General features: G+C 43.7%; 1 protein-coding gene across 2 annotated transcripts in view; it reads left to right on the forward strand.

Annotated features, from left to right (window-relative positions):
* grk4 (G protein-coupled receptor kinase 4) overlaps positions 1 to 25,376 on the forward strand; it is a 50,749-nt gene that overhangs the window by 13,504 nt on the left and 11,869 nt on the right. For both annotated transcript variants that reach the window (XM_085760641.1, XM_085760565.1), the window contains exons 2-9: positions 2,858 to 2,953; positions 10,628 to 10,740; positions 11,849 to 11,926; positions 13,331 to 13,431; positions 19,480 to 19,572; positions 20,122 to 20,185; positions 21,069 to 21,209; positions 25,113 to 25,303. In XM_085760641.1, coding sequence (XP_085616767.1) covers positions 2,858 to 2,953; positions 10,628 to 10,740; positions 11,849 to 11,926; positions 13,331 to 13,431; positions 19,480 to 19,572; positions 20,122 to 20,185; positions 21,069 to 21,209; positions 25,113 to 25,303 — 877 coding nt within the window. The remainder of the gene's footprint in view (positions 1 to 2,857; positions 2,954 to 10,627; positions 10,741 to 11,848; positions 11,927 to 13,330; positions 13,432 to 19,479; positions 19,573 to 20,121; positions 20,186 to 21,068; positions 21,210 to 25,112; positions 25,304 to 25,376) is intronic.

A 25,376-nucleotide genomic window follows, 5' to 3' on the forward strand; every position in this document is an offset into this window, starting at 1 on the left:
ATGACCTCGTCTAGTGAACTATCTGTCAGTGACATAGACAGTTTTTCAGGTGGTTGTAAAAGACGAATCCTCCGTCCGTCAGATGTTTTGCGTCGACGGCGCCGATCAGCACTCTGTGTCTCCTTTGAGAAATAACAGCAGTGGGTTTCGTCAGCAGTGAAGGAGAGGACTTGGGTTACGTAAAACAGCTTTAACGGGCTGACGGTGATGCTGGGTCATCTGGGGCCAAAGCTGTAGTGGTGCTTTTTTTGTGTGTGTGTGCATTTTGTTCTGTCTGTGATTTTCAAACATTCAAGCAATACACAGCCTCAGATTATGTGTTTTCACACTGTTCTTCAATGTGAACTCATCTGTGGTGGATTTATGCGTTTCTGTGAGAGTTTTTTTTTTGTACACAAATAAAGAGTTTAGTAATAATAATGCAATTCACCTTTAATTTATGATTGAACTCATGAAAATTGAAAAAAATAAAATACCAAATACATTCTAAGAAAGTGTACAGATTGGTGATTTTTTTAGAGTGTGGACACTGAGGGCAGACAAGGGATTTAACATGGAACGAACAGCCACTACTACTATTGAACTCAGGATAGAGGCATATTGGGATGCTCCACACCAGATTATTTTTGGCTGGATGGGATGAGCAGGACCGGCCCTATGACAGGGAATGTTACTGACTGACTAAATGACCACTTTTTCCTGAGCCGTTCTGTTTTCCCGGCTGGGTCAGAACTGCAGGGAAACACTTTCATTTCATTCACCTTTTTGTTTCTGATCTTATTTCTGTGTACACTGAGCCTCGGCTCCATTACTGCTGATTAAAGGGATGGTTCAAAATGTTTGGCAAATTGGCACATTGCCATAATTCCTATACTTAGGAGTAGGTTCGTTACCTTTAATTGTCGGTGCAAACTATTTTTAGAACGGCGGGGCAGAGCTGCGATCTGCTCAGAGCTACGCTGCAGAGGCTAATGGGATTTCTTGGTTTCCTTCATCAAACCCATACACAATCCAACAACTCCAAAACGCTCTGGTGGACAAGTTGTGACCTGCAGAGATAACTAGAAAATTTCCTCTGTGAAATGATGAGAGGGCCACGGCTTCGCCCCGGTCACTGGTCCCTGCAGCTATTTCATAGCGGGCCAGTGCCCGGTGGGCTTGCCCCGTGGCCCTAATAACAGAACGTTACAAGACAGAGTTGTTTTCGAGGTAAATTCATGCAAATCGCTAATGTGCGTTCTCGTCGGGAGCAGTTTTTCGGCCAGCAGTCTCTGCATTTGCGTCTCTGTCCCATATTATCTCATAGTGTGGTGAATGTGCAGGTCACAACTTATCCATGGAGTTTGATGAGGTAAACCAAGAAATCCCATTACTCTCCCTAGCGTAGCTCTGAGCAGCTCATGGCTCTGCTCTGCTGTTCTTAAAATAGCTTGCACCGACAATTAAAGGTACGAACCAACTCCTAAAACTATTGGGATTATGACAATGGGCCAATTTGCCAAAGTGTTGAACTATGCCTTTATCCCATATCGGTTGGCATGTTCTCCCTCTCCCCCGTGTCCAGTATTCCCATCACCATGACTGAAATGAAGACAGAGGCCTGTCTTAGCCTGTCTCTCTCTGTGATAGTGTAGAAGTAAACACAGCTCCCTCTGTGTCCTTCATGTATGTGGTGCGTTTGTCAGACGACGCTGTGACTCGGCCACATACGAGGTCGTCTTGACCTAGTCTTTTATTGAATAAATAATAAATCTTTCTGGTTAATCATTTAGTAAACAATGTCAAATTCCTGTCCTTTTTATAGCTTTTTAAAGCTGAAGTGACAGTTGTGTTTGTCTGAACTTATTGGGCCAAAGGATTATTGGGTCCCCTATTTACAAGCACTTTTTTGTTACATTTCATGTACATCTGTTGCAACTGTTCATGTGTAACATATTTTTCTTTCTTAAGTACATGAATAAAATATCTGAATCTGAATCTGAAATACAGTCCTGTTTTATCAGTACAACTAAAACCACAAAAATCTTTCATTTGCAATCACCGATGGTCATTGTGTTGGTTCCTTATTGCTTTCACACACACACACACACACACACATGACCCCAGATAGTACATCAGTTCTTCTTTTCTGTGTCTACTGTGTGTCTACTGTGTGTGTGTGTGTGTGTGTGTGTGTGTGTGTGTGTGTAAAAGTGCTAGTTAGCAAATCAAAGGCGCTGCTCATCAGAGAACTGATTCCTTCAGCTTCAGTACTCCGTCTGCCTCAGGGATTAAATACCTCACTTCACCCCTGATGAGACCACGTCTCCAAACTCACTCACTCACACTCGCTGCTGTTGGAATGTGCACTTAAGTAAAATACAGAGTGCCCCCCCCCCTCGGTCCTCTGAAGAGCCCGGTTGTGCCTAGAGGTCGTTCACCCCCATCACATCAGGGTCATCTGATCTGCCCTCGCATCAGTGTGTGTGTGTGTGTATGTTTGTGAGTGTGTAGGAGATAACCCATAAAGTTATGTTTGGCTAATGTTTGACTGAGCTTCGGGGAAAAGAGCCCACTCTGTGTGTGTGTGTGTGTGTGTGTCCAATGATCTTTGAGGCTGTCAACATTCTTCACCACATGCTCTGTCATGATGCATAGAGGCGACTGGCGGGATGAACCAGCTGTCCCCTGCCTGTGGTTACTGCAAGGTCAACATGCTTATGCTCACGCTCACACACACACACACACACTTGGCTGGGGGTCTTCTTGTTCTGGTGTTGGAAATGCCATGGAGATGGATGTGGTTTTAGGAGCCCAAGTGCAGTTCTGAACTAAATGAGTGGCTTCATGTTCTGATGTACATCTCTGTGTCTCTCAGGTGGAGGAGGGAAGAGGAACGGTCGCAGCAAGAAATGGAAGGAGATGCTGAAACTCCCGCACATCAGCCAGTGTGAGGAGCTCCGTCGCACCATCGGTAAGGAGCCGGTGGGGGGGAAGTGGGGGAGGCGGCGGCGGCGTGCATGTCGGGGCGTGAGGCAGAAAGATAACATGCCATGCTGTGTCGTTGGGGTGTGTCTGACTGCAGGAGGAAGTTCAGATTGGACTTCCTTCCTGTTTCTACCCGTCCCCACCCGCAGTTACAGGCAGGGGACAGGAAAGACTGTGTGTATATATGTATGTGTGTGTGTGTGTGTGTGTGTATCTGACTCAGGGAATCCGTTTGAAAGCCGTTTCTTAATCTTAGTCTCTTTTAACCTAGTGTGTGTGTGTGTGTGTGTGTCTGTCTTACTGTCTGCTCACATACCAAATCACAACGTCTTGAGTCTGGCTTCCTTCCTGTTCCCCGTCCACATCCAGGTTTGACTTGAAGGTAGAGGGGGCGGGACCAGACAAGCTGCTCTGTTATCTCCTCATCTCCTCCACACACTCCGCTTCTCTGAATGCCACGGCACCCTGTGTGTGTGTGTGTGTGTGTGTGTGTGTGTGTGTGCGTGTGTGTAATAGTGCGTCACAGCCATCTCTGCCAGAGATTGCAGCGCTACCCTCCCCCACATACTCCCCCTCCCTCTCGTTTTCTATCTTCATGCCCCCCCCCCCCCCCCACTATCTGTATCTCTCTCTCTCTCCCTCTTTCCACCACTTCAGAGCAACATAAGAGTGGCAGTACAGGAGAGGTATAGAGAGAGTGAGTGAGAAACAGAAACAAAGACAGAGGCGAGGAGAGGGGTAGAGAAATGGCAGGAGTAGGAAGAGTGGTGTGTGTGTGAGAGTCTGAGGTGAAGGGATATAGATGCACATACTACTAATGGTGATATCGCTTACGCAGCATCAGTTTTGATCCGTGTATGTGTGTCTTCTTTTTTTTTATTTTAAAGCAGAAGTAAGTGATATATTTGTGTTAATATAAGTCTTAAATAGTTATATCTTCCGACAACAATCACTTCTATAGAGTGTTTGGTCTGAAACACGGGTCTGTCAGTCACTCTGCTCTGCTCTGAGCCGAAGAGAAAACATTTATCGTATCCTACAGTTTTTATCCAATGAGGAGAGAGAACGGCATGCAGGGCTGTGTGTGCAGCCAAGGAACGCCGTGAATGTGGCGACGTAGGGACGAGGACTGTTATGGTGCGTTCAAGGAAACTCGTATTTTTCCGACCGTGAAGTGGTACCAGTTCGATCTGGTACGAGTTCACGGGTCGGAAGTTACGAGTGGCCGTTATAGTGACTTTCACCGGTAAAACAGGTCGGAAAAACACGAGTGGGTTGCCTGAAACGCTACAAAGTCGTAAGTTGTGACTTGAAGCTGTAATTTACGATTTCAAAAGCCTGCCTGGAACGCAGCATTAGCGAAAACGACCGGACCACTTACTTCTGCTTTAATTTAATTTTGTTTTATTTTTTTTTACATTTTTTAAAGGTACATTGTGTAAGAATTTCTCCCATCCAGCGTTGCAGTTGTAGATCGCAAGCAACTCAATCGTATTTTTCATGCTGCATTCAGGTGAAATTGGGCAGACGGCAGACGGACGACAGCTGTTGCACGTAACGGCGTAAACAAGCCTCTATGTAAACAAGTGGTCCGTCAGCACGAGGCAAAACAATACACGTGACAATATGTTGTCATGGCGATGTGGTATTGTTGATCTGACCCACGTTTTACCGGCTTTCTCTGGACTTCTGTGACTAAAATGACATCTGGTTTGTTAGCGACGGCCGTCTGCCCGACTGCAGGTAAATGCAGCATCAGTGTAACGCTCCATTCCTCCTCACTACGTTACCGCGGTGACTGAGCCGACAGCTCCGGTGTCTCCGCTGAGTTTCCGTGGTTACCTACCTGCCACTGAAGGTAAAAACATGGCGACACCACATGGCAGCAGCACCGAGCTTACCCGCTCCATGGAGATATGAATGATATGAACGGCTCATTCAGAGCTGAAAGGAACACTTCACTTTGTTGATGGGGGGATTACTGGTTAATGAAAAACAGACTTTTGAACCAAATAATCGATTTTCATGAATAGATAACAGAAGTTACACAATGTCCCTTTTAAGATTTTATATCATAAAATAAACAACTACCAAACAAAATAGGGAACAAAAACAAAAAAACAAAGCAAAACATAGTGTATTATGTTACATTTTCTGATTATTTTGTTGTATTTTGTTGTTTGTTTGCATGTATATGTGTCTTCATATAATATATCATCACCTATGGATATAATTATCATAAACCTGAATGTACCTCTATCACCTGCTCCAAACAATGTAAAACGTCAGCTAAGTGTGAGGAAGCGTCATACTTGTCAGATACTGTATGTTACATATTAATTGCAGGTTGGATTATAACTTTTGCAGAGGATTTAAAAAAAAAAAGCTATATGTGCCTCCCCGTGTGTGTGTGTGTGTGTGTGTGTGTGTGTGTGTGTGCATGCAGCAGCTGTTGAGGGTTACATACGTCACTATTACATAGACACCATTGCGTAATTTCCCTATCACACCGAGCGCGGGATCAAAATAATCCCCTTCGAGTACTTAAACACACGGACGTGCGGGCATGTGCATGCACGTACACACACACGCCCAGGAGACGCGCATGCACGCCCGCGGTGCAGGCACAGCTGATAGAACCTTACAGTATAGCAACTGATAGCTGTGTCTTTGTTGTGTCTTGATAATGTCAGGCATTTGACCTTAGCCTTGACAAGTGTGCAGTACTTCTAGGAAGCCCAGATTACATTATGTGGGCTGCAGCCACTTAGTCTGCCAGCACAAGACCACTCTCCATCTCCTCTTCCTCTCCTTCTGTCTCCCCCTCCACTCTTTATCCTGGTATCCATCCCATAGTTACAGCTCACATGTGCACCTACAGTATACTGTCGCCGAAGTTAGCTCGTTCCACACGCTTCTGAAACCAGAGGTGGTTTTGGATGGAGGCTTAATGATGCTTTGTTGCGTAGCAGCAGCAGCAGCAGCAGCAGCGGTGGTGGTGGTGTGTGTTGGCCAATGCTCAGGTCTCTCTGCCCCCGAAAGTGTGCACACACGCACGCACACACACACACATGCAGCCATCGCACACGCTCACATTTGTGCAAATTCAGCCGGTCATTCCCTGTTGTCACTAACTCACCTAAATTAGGCTTTTAATGAAATTGTAATTTCAGCTGACTTCACCGGCGCGGACAGGTGCTAGTCTAGTCAGTCCTCTCATTTCCAGTCCCATCTTTCTTTGTATACCCCCCCCTCCCCCCTCTTTTTTTCACAGTTGTTTTTCCTTTGGCCTGGGGTGAGAGGGTTCTCTCAGAAACGTTCTCACCTGAAAAACAACATAAAAAAGAGCATTTGGAAAACCTTGTTCACGGGCAAGAGATGCATATAGTCTTATACAGATGACGTGTGAATTCTCATCTGATACCATTTTTCTTCTCCTTCCTGATACCTGAACTTGTGTATCGGCTAACAGCAGATACCTGCAGTGTAAGTTCTGTAGTCCAGTCAGTCTAAAGACATGCACACTGGGTGAACTGGTGACTCCAACCTGCCCACAGGTGTGAGTGTGAGGGAGAGAGTGGTTGTTTATCTCTTTACATCACAATGTGATGCTGTAAGGATACCTGGTGTAGCAGATGGATGCTAATTGGTGTTTGTCACATCAACAGTGACCAGTTTCACTGTCACACAGCAGAGGGCGGGGCCTAACAGCTGCTGGAGTGACAGGGGACTCTATAGTACTGGATGGAAACCACCAAACCTGTTTGTGGGGAAGAAGCTGAAACCAAGAGGCTTCATGTAAATTAGAGCGTTGACAGTCTTTATGTAATCACATACAATGAGAGTTAAAGGATAATTACCTTTTTTTTTACAATCTGGACCTCATTTCTAGCATAAAATATGATAATTTACTCACCCAGATAACTTTGGTGTCATTACAAGTAGTTCCGACGAAATTAGCTCCAGCCGAGAACCGCATATCCATATACGAGTACACGGGGCAGCAGACTGCAGCCTCTAAATAACACATTATCTGCCGCGAAACTCCTTCATTTCACCAATATTTTGTTCTGTTGTTGTAGTCGGGGGTTAACTGTTATCAACATCCGGGGTCTGTAGGTTGACCTACTGACCTCTGACCTGGATGATGTTTAGTTTAGTTTTATTATGGATCCCCATTAGTCCTCACCTTGGTAAGGACTATTCTTCCTGGGGTCCAGACACTCATATGTGACAATCAAAACATAATACAATAACTTACAGAATTAGATAAATGACAAACAAGAAAATAAAACAAAATAATAAGAATAAAAAATATTTTACAAATACAAACCAACTTTGACTTTTCAAAACCTTAAATAAAATGTAAGTTCTTTACTAATAATGGCCTCTTTTATTTTCTTTTTGAATCTCCATTTATTTTCAATGTTGGTCATATATGGTGGGAGCCTATTCCAATATGTCACTGCTCTGTACATTACAGAGCTCCAGCTGCTCATTTTGTTCTGACAAGTCGGAAACACGCAGAAACAAACCATAGTATTAGCGGTAGCAACAAGCCGCACCACGCTGCTGCATATAGAGATGACATCATCCAGGTCAGAGGTCAGTAGGTCAACCTACAGACCCCGGATGTTGATAACAGCTAACCCCGGACTCAGAGGGGAATAGCACCAGCGTATCATAACAAAATATTGGTGAAATGAAGGAGTTTCGTGGCAGATAATGTGTTATTTAGAGGCTGCATTGTGCTGCCCCGTGTACTCGCATTATACAGATATATGCGGCTCTCGGCTGGATCTAATTTCGTCGGAACGACTTGTAATGACACCAAAGTTATCTGGGTGAGTAAATGATCGTATTTTATGCTAGAAATAAGGTCCAGATTGTAAAAAACGGTAATTATCCTTTAAGTAAAATTGGGGTAAAAAAGAAAAAAGCTCACACACATCCAAAGTGCAGTAGGTGCTGGGTCCAAGAAAGTTAAACAAAAAAAGAGAACTCGCAACACCGTCTTCTCCTAAAATACAAAATATATTTATTCAAGGGCTACATATTAAAAGAGACAACGTTTCGAACGATGAGTATAAATGAGTAACACGTAAGATGATCATGAAAACAAGAAAAAATTAGTTAATAGACATTCAATACAATAGCATCATAAGTATCAGAATAGTCACAAATCAACATATTTAATAAATTATGTAAAATTCCCATGCAAAAATTCTAACTAAAAAAAAAAGATGTCTGTGTATGATTAAAATAAAAAAGCAGAGCAGAGAGCGCTTTCTAAGTTAATTTCCTTTCAAACCAGAGTGGAAAAGTTGACTTTGCTGAATTTGCTTTGTTTAGGTTCACACTGCCCAGTTTCAAACAAACCAGCTCATAAACACCAGTCACGTGGATTAACATGCAGCTCCTTTTATTGGGCGAGGCGTCGATAACCTCTCCTGTGATTGTCGGGACATGTGACTTTGAGGGAAGTCGACACGTTTGTTGATGCGGACGTTTAGAGAAATCCACTCTCTGGGGCCATTGTTGAGCTGATAATGAATCATACACACCTCAAACAGCATTGTCCTCACCTGGCTACACCAATCAAACAGTCCAACAGTCTAAACATCTTTTTTTTTGCTGCTTCTCTCCAAATTACCTAAAATTGCATTGCATTTGTGCGTGTGTAGTGGTGGAGGGGAGGGGGAGGGGGGCTTTCCCAGCTCCAGTTTGCAGCTGAACACAGCCGATAGGGAAACTACCAAAGCAGGACTCCAATAAGTTGGTGATCAAAAGACGCTGCAGTCGGAGCGAGGCAGCCACACCGCGGAGAGGGAGGCTGTAAAAATCTCATCTACCTACGCTCTCATGTTTGCCAACAAACTGATAACTTAGGTTTTGCCGTCGTATATGTGTGAATGAGGAGAGCAGAGGGGAATGCTGGGTAATAAACAGTGCAGCTGGGAGATCTGATTTACTGTTGGAGGTTGTCCTGTAGCTGTCACCACTCGGACGTTTTCACCCCCCCCCTCCCTTCTTCTATTCACAAGTACGCAGTTGTACTGTGTGAATGTGTGTGGCCTATTTTTGTTTGTATGTTTATCTTGTGTGTTCGTGAGTACCGTGTTGTGTGTGTGTGTGTGTGTGTGTGTGTTCTTACTGTCAGCCGGTGATGGAAAATGTCCTTGGTCTTCTTCCTCATTTGGTACCAGAGGAAATGTGACTCAAATGGACACCATTAGTCCTAATAAGCTGGGGCCAGCTGCACAGACACACACGCAGAAAACATGCAAACACACATACAGAAAACATGGACATACAATGTTGTGTTTTGCTTACAGTGTAAGAACGAATCCTTTAAAAACAATGTATAGCTTGGATTTTGAGGTTTCTATAGATGGAGAGGTTATAATAACAAACTTCTCCACTGTCCCTCCTAACATTTGTTTTGTTTCTCTCTCCCAGGAGCTTTCACTGGGTGCAAAGGCTAATACATGTCACATATTGTTGTTATATACTAACTAGGAAAGTACATTTTCCATTCCTTGTTTAACAGCCTTTGTTTGTATAACATCAAGTTATGTAAACAGTGTCTTTCTTCATGTGTAGAATATTGTAGCGTAAGCATGAAACAGCTTTCCACGGAGGTGTGGAAAAAAGATGCATAGTTTCTCTACTCTATGTTATAGCATGTTTCAAATTTTTATGTGATGGGCTGATTGATAAGGATATGAGATTTAAAGTTGTATGTCCTGTTTTGTCGAGCCGCTGTTTCACTTCTGTTTGGTTTGTTGGACAATGGTTTGGTGTCTGGGAGCTTTGTCATCCCTGACCTTTTTTTGCACAGATGAAACATTTATTTTATTAACGCTCAACTTCATTTCCCATTGAAAACTAACTTTGTCTTGCTAAATGCTGAAGAAAAGTCTTGTGTTTCTTCTGTTCAATGACTAGTCAAACAAGTTTACTATCCACTTCAGTAATAAGCATCGGTTTAGCTTGGATGGAGACCTATAGGTTCATGTTTCAGCTTTCAAACAAACAAAACAGTTGCTTTTAAAACAACACAATTGCCGTAATAATTGTGATGGGAATTTCTTTTGTGCCTCTCTGACTCTCTGAAGCTTCCTTTTACAAATACAGATAATTTAAATTACACATGACTGCAAACATGAAACAGGACATGAGACTGAGAAGAGGTGTCCATGGGTTTGTTGATAAAATAACAGTATAATAGTACAATTTCCCAAGAACCAAACCAAGATCCTCTATCACTCCACTGCAAAGCAGTAGCTCCCAGTTTTACCAACATGAAGCAAAATCTACTTGAGATGATCCTCTGGTTGCATATCAGTGAGTTATGAGTAATTGCAGTCATGTCAGATTCATTTCGCCTTCTGAATTTGTTTCACTGGAATATTTTTTGGAGGCCTTTAGTGATGAGAGCTGTGCAGAGATTCCTGAAAGAGTCAGAAAAATAAAGATAGATTTATGCAGTGAAATTTGTTTGATCGTTATTTTCCACCATAAATTTTAAGACTAATTCTTAACTTGTGGGCCTCAGATCCTGAGTCAGCTCTTGTTATGGTGCATTTTTCTGGTATAATAATGTTTCTCTATCTATCTGTCTGCCCCCCCTCCCCCTCCTCTTTTTTTTGCTTTTTAGAGAGGGACTACACCAGCTTGTGTGAGAAGCAGCCCATTGGTCGGCTGTTATTCCGTCAGTACTGTGACACCAGGCCAGAGCTGAAGCGCTGCATTGAGTTTATGGATGCTGTGGTAAGACTATTAGCAACTGCTCGGCTTATTCTGTGATTTCCTATAACATTCATTCTTTCAGACATCCTTTTTTCTTACTCGTCTGTCCCCGTTTTTCTCCCCCGGGACTGACCTGATTCAGCCCCTGCAGCGCGGCGAGGAATAGCAGAGGAACAGTCAGGGCTTGGTCCTCTGCCTGCTCTTGGCGGTAGCACAAAGTGACGGGTGGGTGGGGTTGGTGTGGGGGTGAGGGGGGGTGATTAGCAACCTAGACAGGCTGTCAGAGAGCAGACCCCTCCCCTTCCTCCATGCACTCCTCCATGAGGTCAAGCCCACGTCAGAGGCAGGTCTCCTGGGTGAGCAGGCAAACACAGGCCCGAGCTTGTGTCTAGGCCCCTGGAGGTATGCGAGAAAGGAAAACAGGGGGGGAATCATGCTTATTTAATAAGAACCTACATTAGTCTTTTTCAAGGTAGGCAGACAGGAGTGTATGTACGTGCAACGGGGAGTCGCACGTACCGACACAAGGTGACAAAACTGCGAGGAACGAACGTTTCCAGCGCCCAGCTAACCCGCCGTTTAAGTCCCACTGAGAACTTGATGCCTTTGGCTGTGATGTGCAGCAGCAGCCACAGCTCGGTCCCCATTCCTCTCCGCCGAGCATGTTTTCAAACAAAACATACGACTGGAAACAGTCAAAGTCCAGACCATCTCTCTGCCTACAGCCATATTTGACCAAAAACACAATCTGTGATGGTGCGATCGGGTGAAATCCGAGGCGTCATCCTGGTAGGGCGACAGATGTAACGAGCAAAGCGCGAAGGCAAACACGGTTGCCAGTTTGCTGCTTTAACTAAGACGAGATGATTTTGTCATCTCGAGGATCTCCATTCGTCTGAGGTCCCACTCTCCCACTCCACTGTTTCCAATTTTTTCCCCCTCTTGTCTCTTAGTAACCAACCCCCATCCTTCCCTCCAGCTCTTCCTCCCTTGTCTCACCCTTCCTCTCTCCTCTTGCCTTCTGCTGCCTGTCTCTCTGACCTTATTTGGAAAGATATTAAAGATGGCTGAATGAGCATGGCTTCCTCTACTGGTGTGGCCGCTCACACTTTTTGTTCTCCTCTGACAGGCCATGTACCAGCTAGCCCCTGACGAGAAGAGGAGGGACTGTGGACTGAATGTTTTAGACACATACTTTAATAATGGGGTAAGATGCACTCACACTCGAGTCACTGCAAAACTGGCTGTTCTGGAGAAACTACTACTATTTTAGTAGTAGTTTAAGAAAACGTTGGCTCAAATCCTAGCATCCTGTATGAATTCAAAGGTCTACGATTGCACCCTTAGCATCTGCAGCTTGTGTTTTACTGGCGTTTAACTGGACCTTTCTGTAACAGTATCTAGCTGGTTTTACACCTCTGTCCTGGTTTTCTGTGTTGGTTAATGTCCAAGCTCATCTGGATTACATTTTTTCATAAAAATGATAATGCATGGCTAGAATACAGGAAATATCACAAAAACAGGAAATGGGTTATTAAAATTGTGTGGTTTGACTTTTAAAGCGATAGTTCAATATTTTGGCAAATTAGCCCATTGCCATAATCCCTATAGTTTTAGCAGTACTGTAGGTGCATTACCTTCAATTGTCGGTGCGAGCTGTTTTTCGATCGGTGGGGCAGAGCAGCAAGCTGCTCAGCTAACACAATGGAGGCGCACGGTACTTTCACCTGTCCCTCATCAAACTCATCAAATACACAATCCAACAACTACGCAAAACACTCTCGTGGACAAGTTTTGACCTGCACATTGACAAGCTGGAACTACATTGCAAACACGGCTGCTGGGCGACTTCAAAAACGCAAGTAGTTCAGAGTATTTGCTTCATATATGTTATTATTTCATAGCGTGGCGAATGTGCAGGTCACAACTTGTCCACAAGAGTGTTTTGCGGAGTTGTTGGACTGTGTATTTGATGAGTTTTGAGGGAAATGCGAAAGTACTGTTTCATGAGCAGCTTATGTTTCTGCCCTGCCGATCTCAAAACAGCTTGCACCGATATAAACTATTAATTATTGACAATAGGGATTATGGCAATGGGCGAATTTGCCAAAATGTTTAACTATCCCTTTAAATGTATAATCTTCTCCCATACATTTCTGTTTCAACCTAACCACATATAGAGTTATATATATTTTTTTGTACCACTTCTCACTAAACTAAATTAGTGGTTGTCATGGTGAAGACAGGGGACCCCAAAGGCGTCATTCATATCCCCTAGATAGGTAACCCACTGAAGGGATAAATGACTATTTTAGTCATCAGTTACAAACATTTTCAGTTATTAAATACAATCTAGAAGTAAAAACATTGTCCGATTGTGTTCCTGGGACAAAACATTGCACTGCACTGAATCAGAGCAAATAAACCAGGTTAGTTAAAGGCAGACCAGAAGACGTCAGCTGGGACCAGTGTTGATGTCATGAGACTGACGTTACACCAACATCTCACTTTGTTTCTGTTCCTCTCTGTCTGTCTGTCTGTCTGTCTGTCTGTCTGTCTGTCTGTCTGTCTGTCTGTCTGTCTGTCTGTCTGTCTGTCTGTGTCTCTGAAGTCGGCAGCCCATCTGCCGGACATACCCCAGGATGTAGTGGCTGGGTGCCGGGAGAGGCTGGAGCAGAGTCCGTGTAAGGAGCTCTTCAATGACTGCACCAAGTAAGCCTCCTCCTCCCCCCACACAGCCTCCTCTCCTCCACACCGCCGCCGCCGACTCACCTGCGTCAACTGTCCGACGCTGGCGCGGTTAACGAGGGTCTTGTCGGGTTTTTAGTGTTTTTGTTTTCCTCTCTGATGGAGTCTGCCCGTCAAAGTGCAGCAACCAACAGAATCCTGTTCCTTCAGGAGCCAGGACTGTGTTTGTGGACTCTGTGGACGAGAGCACCCTGTCACTGGTGATGATGAGGCAGCTGGCACCTGGAGTGCAATAACACACACACACACACACACACACACACACATAGACTTGCAAAAACACACGCACAGTGAAGGCGAATGAAAAAGAGCAGTGGGCAGAGAGAGCATCCGGATGGCTGGCATGAAAACAACAGTCACCTCAGTGTTCCCCGTATACAAACACACACACAAACACACAGATTCTTACACACACACACACACACACACAGACCTGCAGGTGTTTCTGCTTCCTGCTCTGAGAGCCAGGAGAAGCAAACAGACTGGGGATTATTACCCCCAAATGTACTTCTCGTTGCACAGATACACACACACTCACACACTCACACAACTCAATGTAATTTTTTATTAACCAAATAATTTAACTCTGTCACTCTGAGTGCTCTGCTGTTGTCCATGACTTCATCTGTATGCATTTGGGTTTTACAGACAGTGTCATGTTGTCTGTTTCCTGTGTTGCTCACCTCTGATGCGCTGTTGTAGGCTGATTCCATTAAGAGCGGTTAATGACTGAACGGCACTGCGCGATGAATGATGATTGGTCGGTCCCCGAAAACGATGGCCGGACGTCATCGGCTGTTTTGCTTATTTGCAGATTATTAAAGGGAGTTTAGGTCCGTGGGTGGAGAACTGTGATGCGAGCAAAAGCCATGTTTGTTTCTGTCAAACAGCACCTGTAGAACCTGGGGCAGAAGTCATAATGATGTGTAAGAACAAGGAACATTTTGTGCTTATTTTCTAAACAGATTTTTGTTAATTTGTGGCTGGATGGATGTGTGAGAAGAGGTGAAGTCACACCGAAACTAAAAATATGTGTGTCATTCAGATTTAACTGAAAATCATCATTGAGGCAAACTGTGCCTCACACCTCTGGTACACACACCGCAAACGGCCATGCCTCACATTTTATTTTATGATGTTGAATTGTCAGGGGACACATTACTATGAAACAGAGAAGAAAATCTGCATGACATGGATATATTGCATCAGTTCATAGGATGTACAGTCCAGTACGATCCACCCGTCGTCAAGTCAACTGGCCCAGCTTTCCTTAGTCCTGGCAGGAGCTGCAGATCTGCAAAGTGTCAGCTTTTAGCCACACAGGCGGATGGACTTGGATTGGAAACGCTGCAACCAGCCCCTGATTCACTCGCGCTTCCCTCTGGGGAATCCCGGAATCTGCCAGAAGGAGCTCAGGAGAAGTAGGAATTGTGGATGGGAAAACATTCAGTTATGTTCTCAGCCCGCACTCATGTTTTGGTAAAACACACGCAGAGAGCTGCTCCAGAGCTGGATTTATTAAATCAATAACCCATATGCTTCAGGAGACTTGCTTAAGCTGTGACGATGTGCTGCTGTGGCCAAAAACCTTTTTGAAACCATGATGATGTTCCTTTCCAGTGTGATATTCTCACAAAGATTTACAGACCAGGTGGATCGTCGTGGCTGTGGTGTTTTGTTCGGGTTATCTGTGGTTTGTTAACACATCCTGATTTTCCTGTTTGTTGAGACGATTTGCTCCAGGCGCAGCGGTGCAGAAACACGCCACTACCACCACCACCGCATTCAAACCTGTTGTTGACCGGACGAACAAAAACAAAAGAGCAGCAGCAGCGGAGCGATATGACAGGAGAGGGCTGACTTGGGGAAAACCCACGGAGAAGCGATCAAAGGAGGGCGAAAAAAAAGGAGAAATTTGGAAAAGTGAGGAGAAGTGGAAAGAGCGTGTTAAGGAGAGTTGGGGGTGGGGGGGCAGCAGAGTGTACAAACACAGAACAACACAGACACGTGTTTGTTGAACGCCTCGCAGCAACAGCAACAGCAACAGCAACAGCTCCCATGTTTTTTTTTTTGAATGGGATTCCTGTTCAAGTTCTGTCATCACTCCTTCCACTATCATTATTATTTATATTCCGTGGTGGAATTCAGATTTTCTTCGATTTCTTTATTCCGATATGTCAGGGCTTAGTCACTTGTTTTTTTTCCCAGGGAGAAAGCCTGTAGGAAAGCGTGGTGCTACACGTGGAAACGTGACTTTTGGCAGAGCCACGCACCCACTAGCAGAGACGTATTAGCTCACTCATGGGTTTTCTTCTGCTGCAGTGGAACATAGGGTTATGTCATCCCTAGAGTAGAGTGTGGCCGGCCGCAGAGAGTGCATGTGTGCATCTTAACAGAGCTATCTCTGCTGATCCTCCTCCCACCTTTCTTGTCCTCTCCCACTCCCTTTTGTGTAATAAAAGCCATATTGTGGCTTTGTTCCAGGGGTGCTTTCAGACAGACATAGTTCTGGTTCTGGTTCTAGTCTCAGAACCTCGGTGCTTTCTGGTGAACCAGCAGCGTTTACACCAGTTTAAGTGGAACCAAAGTTGGCATATTGTACTCTGTGTAAACACAACAGTGGGTATATTTTTGTGTTGTTGTCGTCTCTGTAATCCTTCTTCAGTTTAGTAATTATGTGGTCTGGTGTTGGAGTGAACCCAGCCTTGGCCATCTTTTTAACAAGTTCAAAGATAAGAATGACTTTACTTTATTGAGCCCTGAAGGGAAATTCATACAACTTGTTCTTTCTTGTTCTGCTTTCTAGCTTTTCTTGAAATTCTGTCAATGCCCAAATCACCACCAAACATTTTACAAATATTTTTTCAGTCAGTCGCTGCCTTCTCCTGCTCCTTCCTGCTCATCTTCACAGCCTAGAATAAGACACGCCCACTTTTCAGGTTCTGAACCTGTTATTTTTTCAGTCTGAATGCACCGGCCGGTTCAGAATTGGGTTCGGGAACTGGAACCGGCACGGAGCCGGTGTAAAAACCCCTCTTTAAGTGGCCGGGCTCAGTTTTGTCTTGTAAGACTGGTCAGCGTTCACTGACCTGATAAGCCAACATGGATAAGAGAGTGATCTGACACATATCAAGAAAAAATCTGAGTACAGAGAGTGAGGGAAACGGTTGTCTGTATTTTAAACTATTTAAATTGAATGTTTTTTTAAACTGATTGCTTTGAGTGAGATGATTTTAGTATAAACTTGTCAGAACACGGTTCTGCCTCTGTGAAGAACCCTGGTCTTGTCAGCAGCAGAGACGGTGGTGGATGCTCGGCTCATGTGCCGAGGCAACCGAGTCCCATGATGACATAATTCAGTTTTCTTTTACACAGCAGAGGGTGCTCCCCTGGTGGAAACTCTCTACTCTCGGGCCTTTTTGCCAAGAACAGCCACCCCAGTGCTGTTGGTAACCACAGGCAGCTTTCCTCATCCTCCTTAGTGATGAAGTAATATGGTCAAGGAAAATCTCCTGGCCAAATATGAGCATCTCTTTCAGCGTTGGGGTATTAGAGGAGGGAGCTTTTGGTTTTCTAGTCATGTGCTGCAGGCCGAAGGCAGAAGAGACTGTGATCACACTGCTCGGTCGGTGGTGGAGTAAAAACTGCACCGGTGCAGTTTTCTCTGTTTTGCTCTGTTCTGTTTTGTAACCACATTGTTTGGGATCATAATATGGCACGTTGCCTCTTCAGATGCCTCTGTTAGATTTGTGATCTATGTGGCTGAATCATTGGCTTCTATTGTTAAAGTACTATTTTATATTAATTACTGAACTAACTGCATCGAAGGCTTTTTTTTCTTCTTGTTGTCATTTGTATTTGTCAGAGAACATGCAATAAACTTGACATTTTGTCCCTCAAATGTGAATATTGACTAACATGTAGATCCACTGAACTGTACACTTTACTTTCCAACTCTAAGAAGAGTGACTTGATGAGAGTCCTGAGGAGTTTTGTTGCAGACAAACAAAAGTTCTGTTTACATTCAGATCACGCTGCTGTATGTGTCCTGGGGCTCTAACAAACATCCTGAATTGGTTTCCTTATGCAACATTTGAAAAATATGTAAATCCTGCATTGTTTACAGCCATGTTTTCCTGGCAACAGGCTTCTTCCTCTTTGGTCTTTGTTTGCGTGCCACCACACCAACTGCCAATCAACAGAGTGGTATGAAACCGATGGCAAATCACCCTGGCACAGAACAAACAAAACCAGGGGGCCCGGTTGTAAAACACTACTAAGTGGTCAGAAGCTCCAACTTTGATTTAATAGATGAAATGAAATGTAGAAATTGTCGACTTCGTCTGATCTGTTCTGGCTTCTCTCCCTTTGCAGCTTGAATATTTTCATCTGTAGACAGTAGATATTTAAGGCACCACAGAAACAATAATAATGATGATAATAATAATTTACACAGGCAAAAGTTTGGGCACCCTTGGTCAAAATTTCTGTTCATGTGACTAGTTTTTTTTTTCTTTTCATCTTTTACATTTTCTAAATGACAGAAAAGGAAAAAGCAAGGCAAGGCATCTTTATTTATATAGCACATTTCATACCAAGGCAACTCAGTGTGCTTTACATAAAGACAAAACATTAAAAAAGAAGCATAAAACAGAATAAAAACAAACAAAACACTAAAAACAGAGTTAAAAGCAAGAGCAAATAATTTTCTATTTTATTTTATTTTACAAAAGAAAATAGAGCTCAGCTATAAGCACGTGACAAGAGAAATGTTTTTAACCTGGTTCCTCAGCAAAGTTTTGGCCACCCTGCATAGTTAGTACCTAGTAGCCCCCCCTTTGGAAACTATCACAGTGTGTAAATAGTAAATATCTTGGTCAAAGTTAAGCTCAACTCTCCTGGGTTTCCCATTCTTTTGTAGGCTGCTGTTTTGTTTCCCTTTTTCACTCTAAAATTATAGAAAACAAAAATAATACACTGCTTAAAATATTGCAAAAGAGTGTTTCATGTTTAACTTTATGTCTTTTGAAGATCATTTCATCTTCCACTTGCTTAACTGTTCCCATTAACAGACATTTTGACCAGGGGTGCCCAAACTCTTCCATGCCACTGTAAATAACCAACCCTACAGTGTAGCTGTTGTAGGTGTGTCTCATTACAGTTTAGCTTGTGTGTGTGTCTGGTTCAACAGTGTTTAAAGGGACACGGTGTCCGAGTCAAACAACATCTGCGGTCAAGAAGTAGTAGTTAGAAAGGAGCCTGAGATGAGAGGCCGACGGGGTCGTGTCAGAGAGTCATGTTTTAACAACACTCAGTGGAGTGATGGTTGACACATGTGACCTTCCATGACCCCTGCTCTCCTCAAAGAGCTCTGCTCCGGCGTTGTCTCGGCTCCCGGAGCAGGAATGCTACAAGATGAAGGCTTTTTCTTTTGTTTTTCTTTGATTGCTATTGTCTGTGTGTGTAACAGAAGTCAGATAGATTCAGACAGACTCACACCCACATTCACTTAACAAGTATGGTAAGATTAGATGTTCTACTCAACCTAAAAGCCCCCCCCCCTCCTCCCGCTCCTCTGTCTCTCCAAATCCCGTTTCCTGGTTGGATTGAGTGGAATGTCTCTGTTCAAAGGCATTTTTTCATTTTTCACAGTGGCGTATCGACACCAACTTTTTGTTTTCCCTCTTTCCACTGAGAGCGGCTTTGAACCGTAACACAACCAGCGACGCCTGAAAATACACACACAGACACACAGTATGTATACAAATATGCACGCGCACACGTGATTAAGGGAGTAGTCTGATAAAGAGGATGTGTTTTTGAAGTGGTTGCGAGGGTTAGAAGGTGTTCTCTGGAGAACGCAGGCCAGCTGTCTGTCTGTCTGTCTGTCTGGAAGATATCTCACACAAATTTTTTTTTTTCCCCCAGTATGTTTCTCAGGTTGCAACATCCCTATTAGCTTGTTCTTAAAATGTTCAATGCTCTCCTCTCTCTCCCCCTCCCTTCCTGCAGAATAGTTCGTGATTATCTGAGTGGAGCTCCATTTTCCTTCTACCAGGAGTCCATGTACTTCTCTCGCTTCCTGCAGTGGAAATGGTTGGAGAGGTGGGTCGTCGGTGCAGATTACACCCTTGTTAAAGCCAACATGCGAGCAATTCCTCTTTCTTACATAACACCTGTGATCTTATACACATTGAATGTTCACTGCAAAAAATGTATCCCCTATTGCTCTTCTTGCACTCTGTCTCATTTAAACTTCCAACACGTGTCCAAACATCAATTAGTATTTATTATATTCCAACAGTAATTGTATATTGACAAAGTGATAGTAGAAGTACTTCAAAATATAAACATACCAGTATAAACTGTATTGGACCATAGAGCAGGAGCAGTGTTTGCACCAAAACACAAAGGTGGCGCCTCCAATCAGTGTTTCTGTGTGACTGGTAAATAATTGATGATGCTTTGCATAATGGCTGGGTGGAAACAGCAGCCATCAGGGTGGATTAATAATATATTAGAGCATTAGTCTGTCTGCAGCGTCATGTGGTCTGTGAGAATGACATAACCAATCAGTTATTTTACGTCTCCTTATTTTTGTCTCCCTCTTTATCTCTCTCCCTCTCTCTCTCATTCCTCTATCCTTCGCTGCAGGCAACCAGTAACCAAAAATACCTTCAGACATTATAGAGTACTAGGAAAAGGTGGATTTGGCGAGGTGAGTGTTGTTGCAGTCAAGACATAAAGTTGGAATAATAGTGAGGATTTACCCAGGTTGTTTTAGTTTATGAACCAACATGAGGTTCTTTAGCACAAATCAAATGTTGATATTGAATATCTATGTTGCCACAACTCGTATTAAATGCAGGGTTAAAGGGATAGTTCAACATTTTTGCCATAATCCCTATATTTTTAGGAGTAGGTTCGTTACCTTAATTGTTGGTGCAAGCTATTTTTAGATCGGCGGAGCAGAGGAGTGAGCAGCTCAGAGCTACGCTGCGGAGGCTAATGGAATTTCTTGGTTTCCCTCATCAAACTCATCAAATACACAATCCAACAAAGTTACAAGACGAAGTTGTTTTAGAAGCAAATCCAGAGCCGGTGCCGAAAAGAGACTGCTTGCCGTAAAACTGCCTCCGACGGGAATGTGCATCAACAGTTTTGCATGAATTTACCTCGAACACAACTCTGTCTCGTAACGTTCCGTTATTAACTCATAGCGTGGTGAATGTGCAGGTCACAACTTGTTCACCAGAGCGTTTTGGAGTTGTTGGATTGTGTATTTGATGAGTTTGATAAGGGAAACCAAGAAATCCCATGAGCCTCTGTAGTGTAGCTCTGAGCAGCTCACGGCTCTGCTCCGCTGTTCTAAAAACAGCTTGCACCGACAAATAAAGGTAATGAAACTACTGCTATGACTATGGGGATTATGACAAAAATGCTGAACTATCCCTTTAATATAGCCATGTTCATGTCTCTGCTCCGCTGATGCTGGGTGGAGTGATCCGCTGTGTGACATATTAACTTCCATTAGTTAGACTTTTAAAGGGTGCTTTCGTGTGTAAGTGTGTGATAATGTTTCCCCATTGCTTGTTTTCCAGGTTTGTGCCTGCCAAGTACGTGCCACCGGTAAGATGTACGCCTGTAAAAAGCTGGAAAAGAAACGAGTGAAGAAAAGAAAAGGTGAAGCAATGGCACTAAACGAAAAACGCATTTTAGAAAAAGTTAACAGTAGTTTTGTAGTAAGTACTACTTTTTTCTTATTCAACTTTTCATCAGAATTGTACTTGTTTTCTGTGTCTATGTTTGTGTGTGTGACTGTGAGTGTGTTGTTTGTTAACGCTCCAGGATCCTGCAAGTGAAATTGAAAACGGTGTGTTTGCAAAAGCTGCTGATTTGCTCTTAAAGACAATTGCTTTGACAGATGTCGTGTTGGTTTAATGACGTCCACACCAGGTGCAGAAGCCTGTTAGTCTCAGGAGGAAAGAGGCACAATGGGATAAAAGGGTGGAGGTCACATTCTTGTAATTACTGCAACAAGCCAAAGCTTATCTTGTATTTTCTCCAAAAAAAGTGCTTCTTTGCAAACATGCCAAATTGAATTTTATTTGGAGCATACTGTCAGCTGTGAATCATCTGTGAATGCAGTGTTGAATCTGGTTGAAATGTGTTTTGCTACCCTGCCATTACTGATACTGAGGTGTCTGAAACTCACATATACAGACTGACAGTCTCTATGTTTGTGTCCGTTTTAAAGGTGCCATATATAAAATTACATATCGAGATTTGAATCAGTTTCATATATTGACATGTATTTATGTAGACATGCTTATTTTTTAGACCTATGTTACATACATGTATATCCAACCTTGTCAGTATATGTTGATATTCTAGAAACAGCTTTCACAGAATGGGAGGACTGGCCAGTTTAAATGATTTAGAAATTAGATAAGACAAAACATCTACACATACTGTGTAGACCTGCTTGTGTAGGGCTGACTATATATTACCTGTTTGTGTGTGTGTTTGGGGGTGGGTGGGTTCTCTCTGGCTACTCCCAGCCCCTTCTACAGTCTATTTACTGTACATATGCAGTAAAACTAATCAGTGGATGTTGTTGTAATGAACTTGCAATGTTTGATAACATCAACAGTCAATTGCCTTTAATGGATAGGATAGTGGAGAGATACAGGAAAGTGTGTGTGTGTGTGTGTGTGTGTGTGTGTGTGGGGGGGGTCATATATAGTATAACATTTCTCATAATAGAGTCACACACAACCACATCTGTCAAATCTTCACGTCACAGTTGAGCAATTTGAGGAACTGTTCCATTCGAAAGACAATTCTCAGAAACGCCAATAGCACTGCAAACTACATAACTGGAAGAAAAGTCATTAGCATTGATGATTGATGATTTTTTTTTTTTTGGAAAGCACAAATTGCAGGTAGAGGTCTGGGAGCACGGCTGTGTGTCTGGTTTCCTCCATGTTAATGCTCCTTTTAAAAAAAATCTTAAAGTTTCAGGCTGATAATATTTCTTCCTAGAGCAGGTCAATGCAGAAGAAGGTAGTACAGTGTCCTGCTCTGAGCATGTGTGCCAGCCAAAAAAAAAAAAGATTGCCCTGCCACTGTACCGCCAGTGCCTCAGGCTCTTAATGGTGGCATTGCTCTTGGCTGATTTTCCTATGGGGAATTTCTATAAATTGAGCCATAGTAGTGAGTAAGCGCTGGGTTTTGGCCGGTGCTGTAACGACGAGCTCGAACACTTTTTTTTTTAGGGAGTCACCTAGCTTTTCATTTCTTCCATGCTGCACCAAAAACACTGAAGGGCTGGAATTCACAGCTGACAGCCCATTAACATGTAAGATGATACAGTACAGGAACAGTTCATGACCTCAGAGGGAGATATCAGTGATGATCATCAGTCATCTATTAAATACACGGCCTTGTTGACAAAAATATAGCAGGAGCTGCCATTTCTGTCACATTTTACAGTCTGAACCACCTTCACCTCTTTGACCCTTCACCGAAGAGTCTTTGTGATGTATCTCTTTTTCCCCCCTCTCTTCTCTTCTCATCACTTCTTCTCTGTTAAAATGGAAATGTTTGGATTTTCATCCCCCTTAACTAACGCGTGCGAACCTCAGGACTCGAGGGCAGTTGGAAAACTAGTGATGTGAGCTTCTCTTTCCATTTCGTCCAACTTGTATGCATAAAAACATCTCAGGTGCTCGGGCAGGAAAAGAAAACTTTGTGTTGGCTCGCTGTCGCCGCTCTCTTAAAAAATGATTGTTCCAGAGACAAGAAAATTACAGCACGTCTTGGTATTAACATTCTTGGAACATGCTGGCTGGAGGGACGCTTTCTGATGTGTGGGTCTGTGTGCGGCGTGTACTCTGAGTATTTGTACACACTGTAGCCTAGCGCACGGTGTGGGTGTGACTATTAAAACTGGACAGAACAGTGATATTGATCTGCAGTACAGTAACCTGGACTGTAGCAGAGCCCCCGAGCCTCTGCATGCTCTCCATTTGAAGCTAATGTGTGCTGTGTTTGTCTTGCACTGTATGTCGGATTACTCAGTTTCTGATGCAGAGTGAGCTACGCTGTGAGTCCTTGTTATGAGTGAGTAATGGAAGAAACATGTGTATGGGCATGTACACACACACGCACGCACACACGCACGCACACACGCACGCACAGAGGCTGTAGTGGGCTTGTTGCAGAACCTCAGACTTGCAGCTCATGTCACCTGGGATTGGCCCGTGTGTGTGTGTGTGTGTGTGTGTTCGTTCTCTATGCTGCAGGCAGAACTGATGACTCTTCATGTGCCTCTCTACCTACGAGAGCAGCTCTGTTGCTTAGCAACACTGACCAAACAGCAGTAGCAAGGAGAAGAGTCAAGTGCTCTCTCAAACCCCTCATTTCTCTCTCTTTCTCTCTCTTTCTATTCTTCTACCTTTTTTGATCGGTGCATACCATTAGTCAAGATATACTGTTAGCCTCCTGTTTGGTTTTAACCAATAAGCTGTCTTTATATTCAGTGTGTGGGTGTGTATATGTGTGTGTGTGCGTGTGTGTGTGTGTGACACTAGGCAGGGGCATCCTGCTCTACCAGCTCCAGCAGACAGGTAGAGCAGCCTCTGATGCAGAAATGGCTTAAAAAAACAAACTGGTGACATTATGACGACACTGTTAAAAAATGGAAACACTACTATATATTACAAAGTGCTGTTATCATTCAAACACTCGGCTAAAAATAAGCAATTGTCTGATTATATAATAACACAGACTGTTTTAAAATCTGATATCTGATTAATCATGTGAACAGGACCGGGGTTCATAACTGTCTGCTCCATTATCGAGAAGATTGAACTGTGGTCGGGGCATCGCAGATGTTATGATGTCATGATGTCCTGATTCACCTCCTTTGAGAGTCGAAGCATTTTCCAGTTTACTCGTACTCATGTTTTGTACATTTTCTAAAGAAAAGACTCATTCAATCTTCAGAGGGCTGTGGGATGTGATTAGACTTGGTTTAGGGTTCAGGTTCAACTCAGGATAGGGCCGGGGTTCGGTATGTGTCTGTGATGGTTAGAGTCAGAGCTGTAAATGAGCACAGACGCACACACACATGCCTCTGTGTTACTCACTTGGTCCAAAAGAACTTTTCCCATCTCCTCCTGTGGTCCGTCTCTGTCTGCATACTCTCTAACAGATGGGATTCCTCCTGATGGCGGCAACATCCTGCTTGTACACAGCAACACATGTACACACACTGTATACCCTGCATGTCACTGACCCATGGGTGGAGGGGGGGGGCTGGGAATGAAGGGAGAAAAGAAAGATGGATGGTGGGATTAGCAGGGACGGACATGAGGCACCAGAGTGAGGAGTAAATAGGAAGTTTCTGTATCTGTGATGTTTTGTCTTGTTACTTTTTGTTTGTGCTCTTGAAATGAAATGAAACAATCGTCCTCGTAGCCACCCCGTCTCTTACCACCATTCTTCCCTCTTCCTCCTCCTCCTCCTCCTCCTCCTCCTCCTCCTCCCCTGCTTCCTCTCTTCACTCCCTCCTCTACAACAACTTCTTTCTTCTCCACTGCTTCCCGGCACTCCCTTGTTACCGCTTCCTCCCTCTCCAGGTTAGTCTAGCATATGCCTATGAGACCAAGGATGCGCTGTGCCTGGTGTTGACCATAATGAATGGCGGTGACTTAAAGTTTCATATCTACAACATGGGCAACTCGGGCTTCGATGAGCAAAGGGCCATCTTCTACGCTGCTGAGATCTGCTGTGGCCTTGAGGACCTGCACCGTGAGAGGATAGTCTACAGGTTAGACCACATGGGCGTCTGATACAATTTATTTTTTCCACTATGGTCTTTCTGTTAAGAAGATTAGAAAATG

This window comes from Trachurus japonicus, chromosome 1 (genome assembly GCF_045865225.1).
Source record: "Trachurus japonicus isolate A0001 chromosome 1, Traja_1.0".
In the NCBI taxonomy this organism is placed as follows: Eukaryota; Metazoa; Chordata; class Actinopteri; order Carangiformes; family Carangidae; genus Trachurus; species Trachurus japonicus.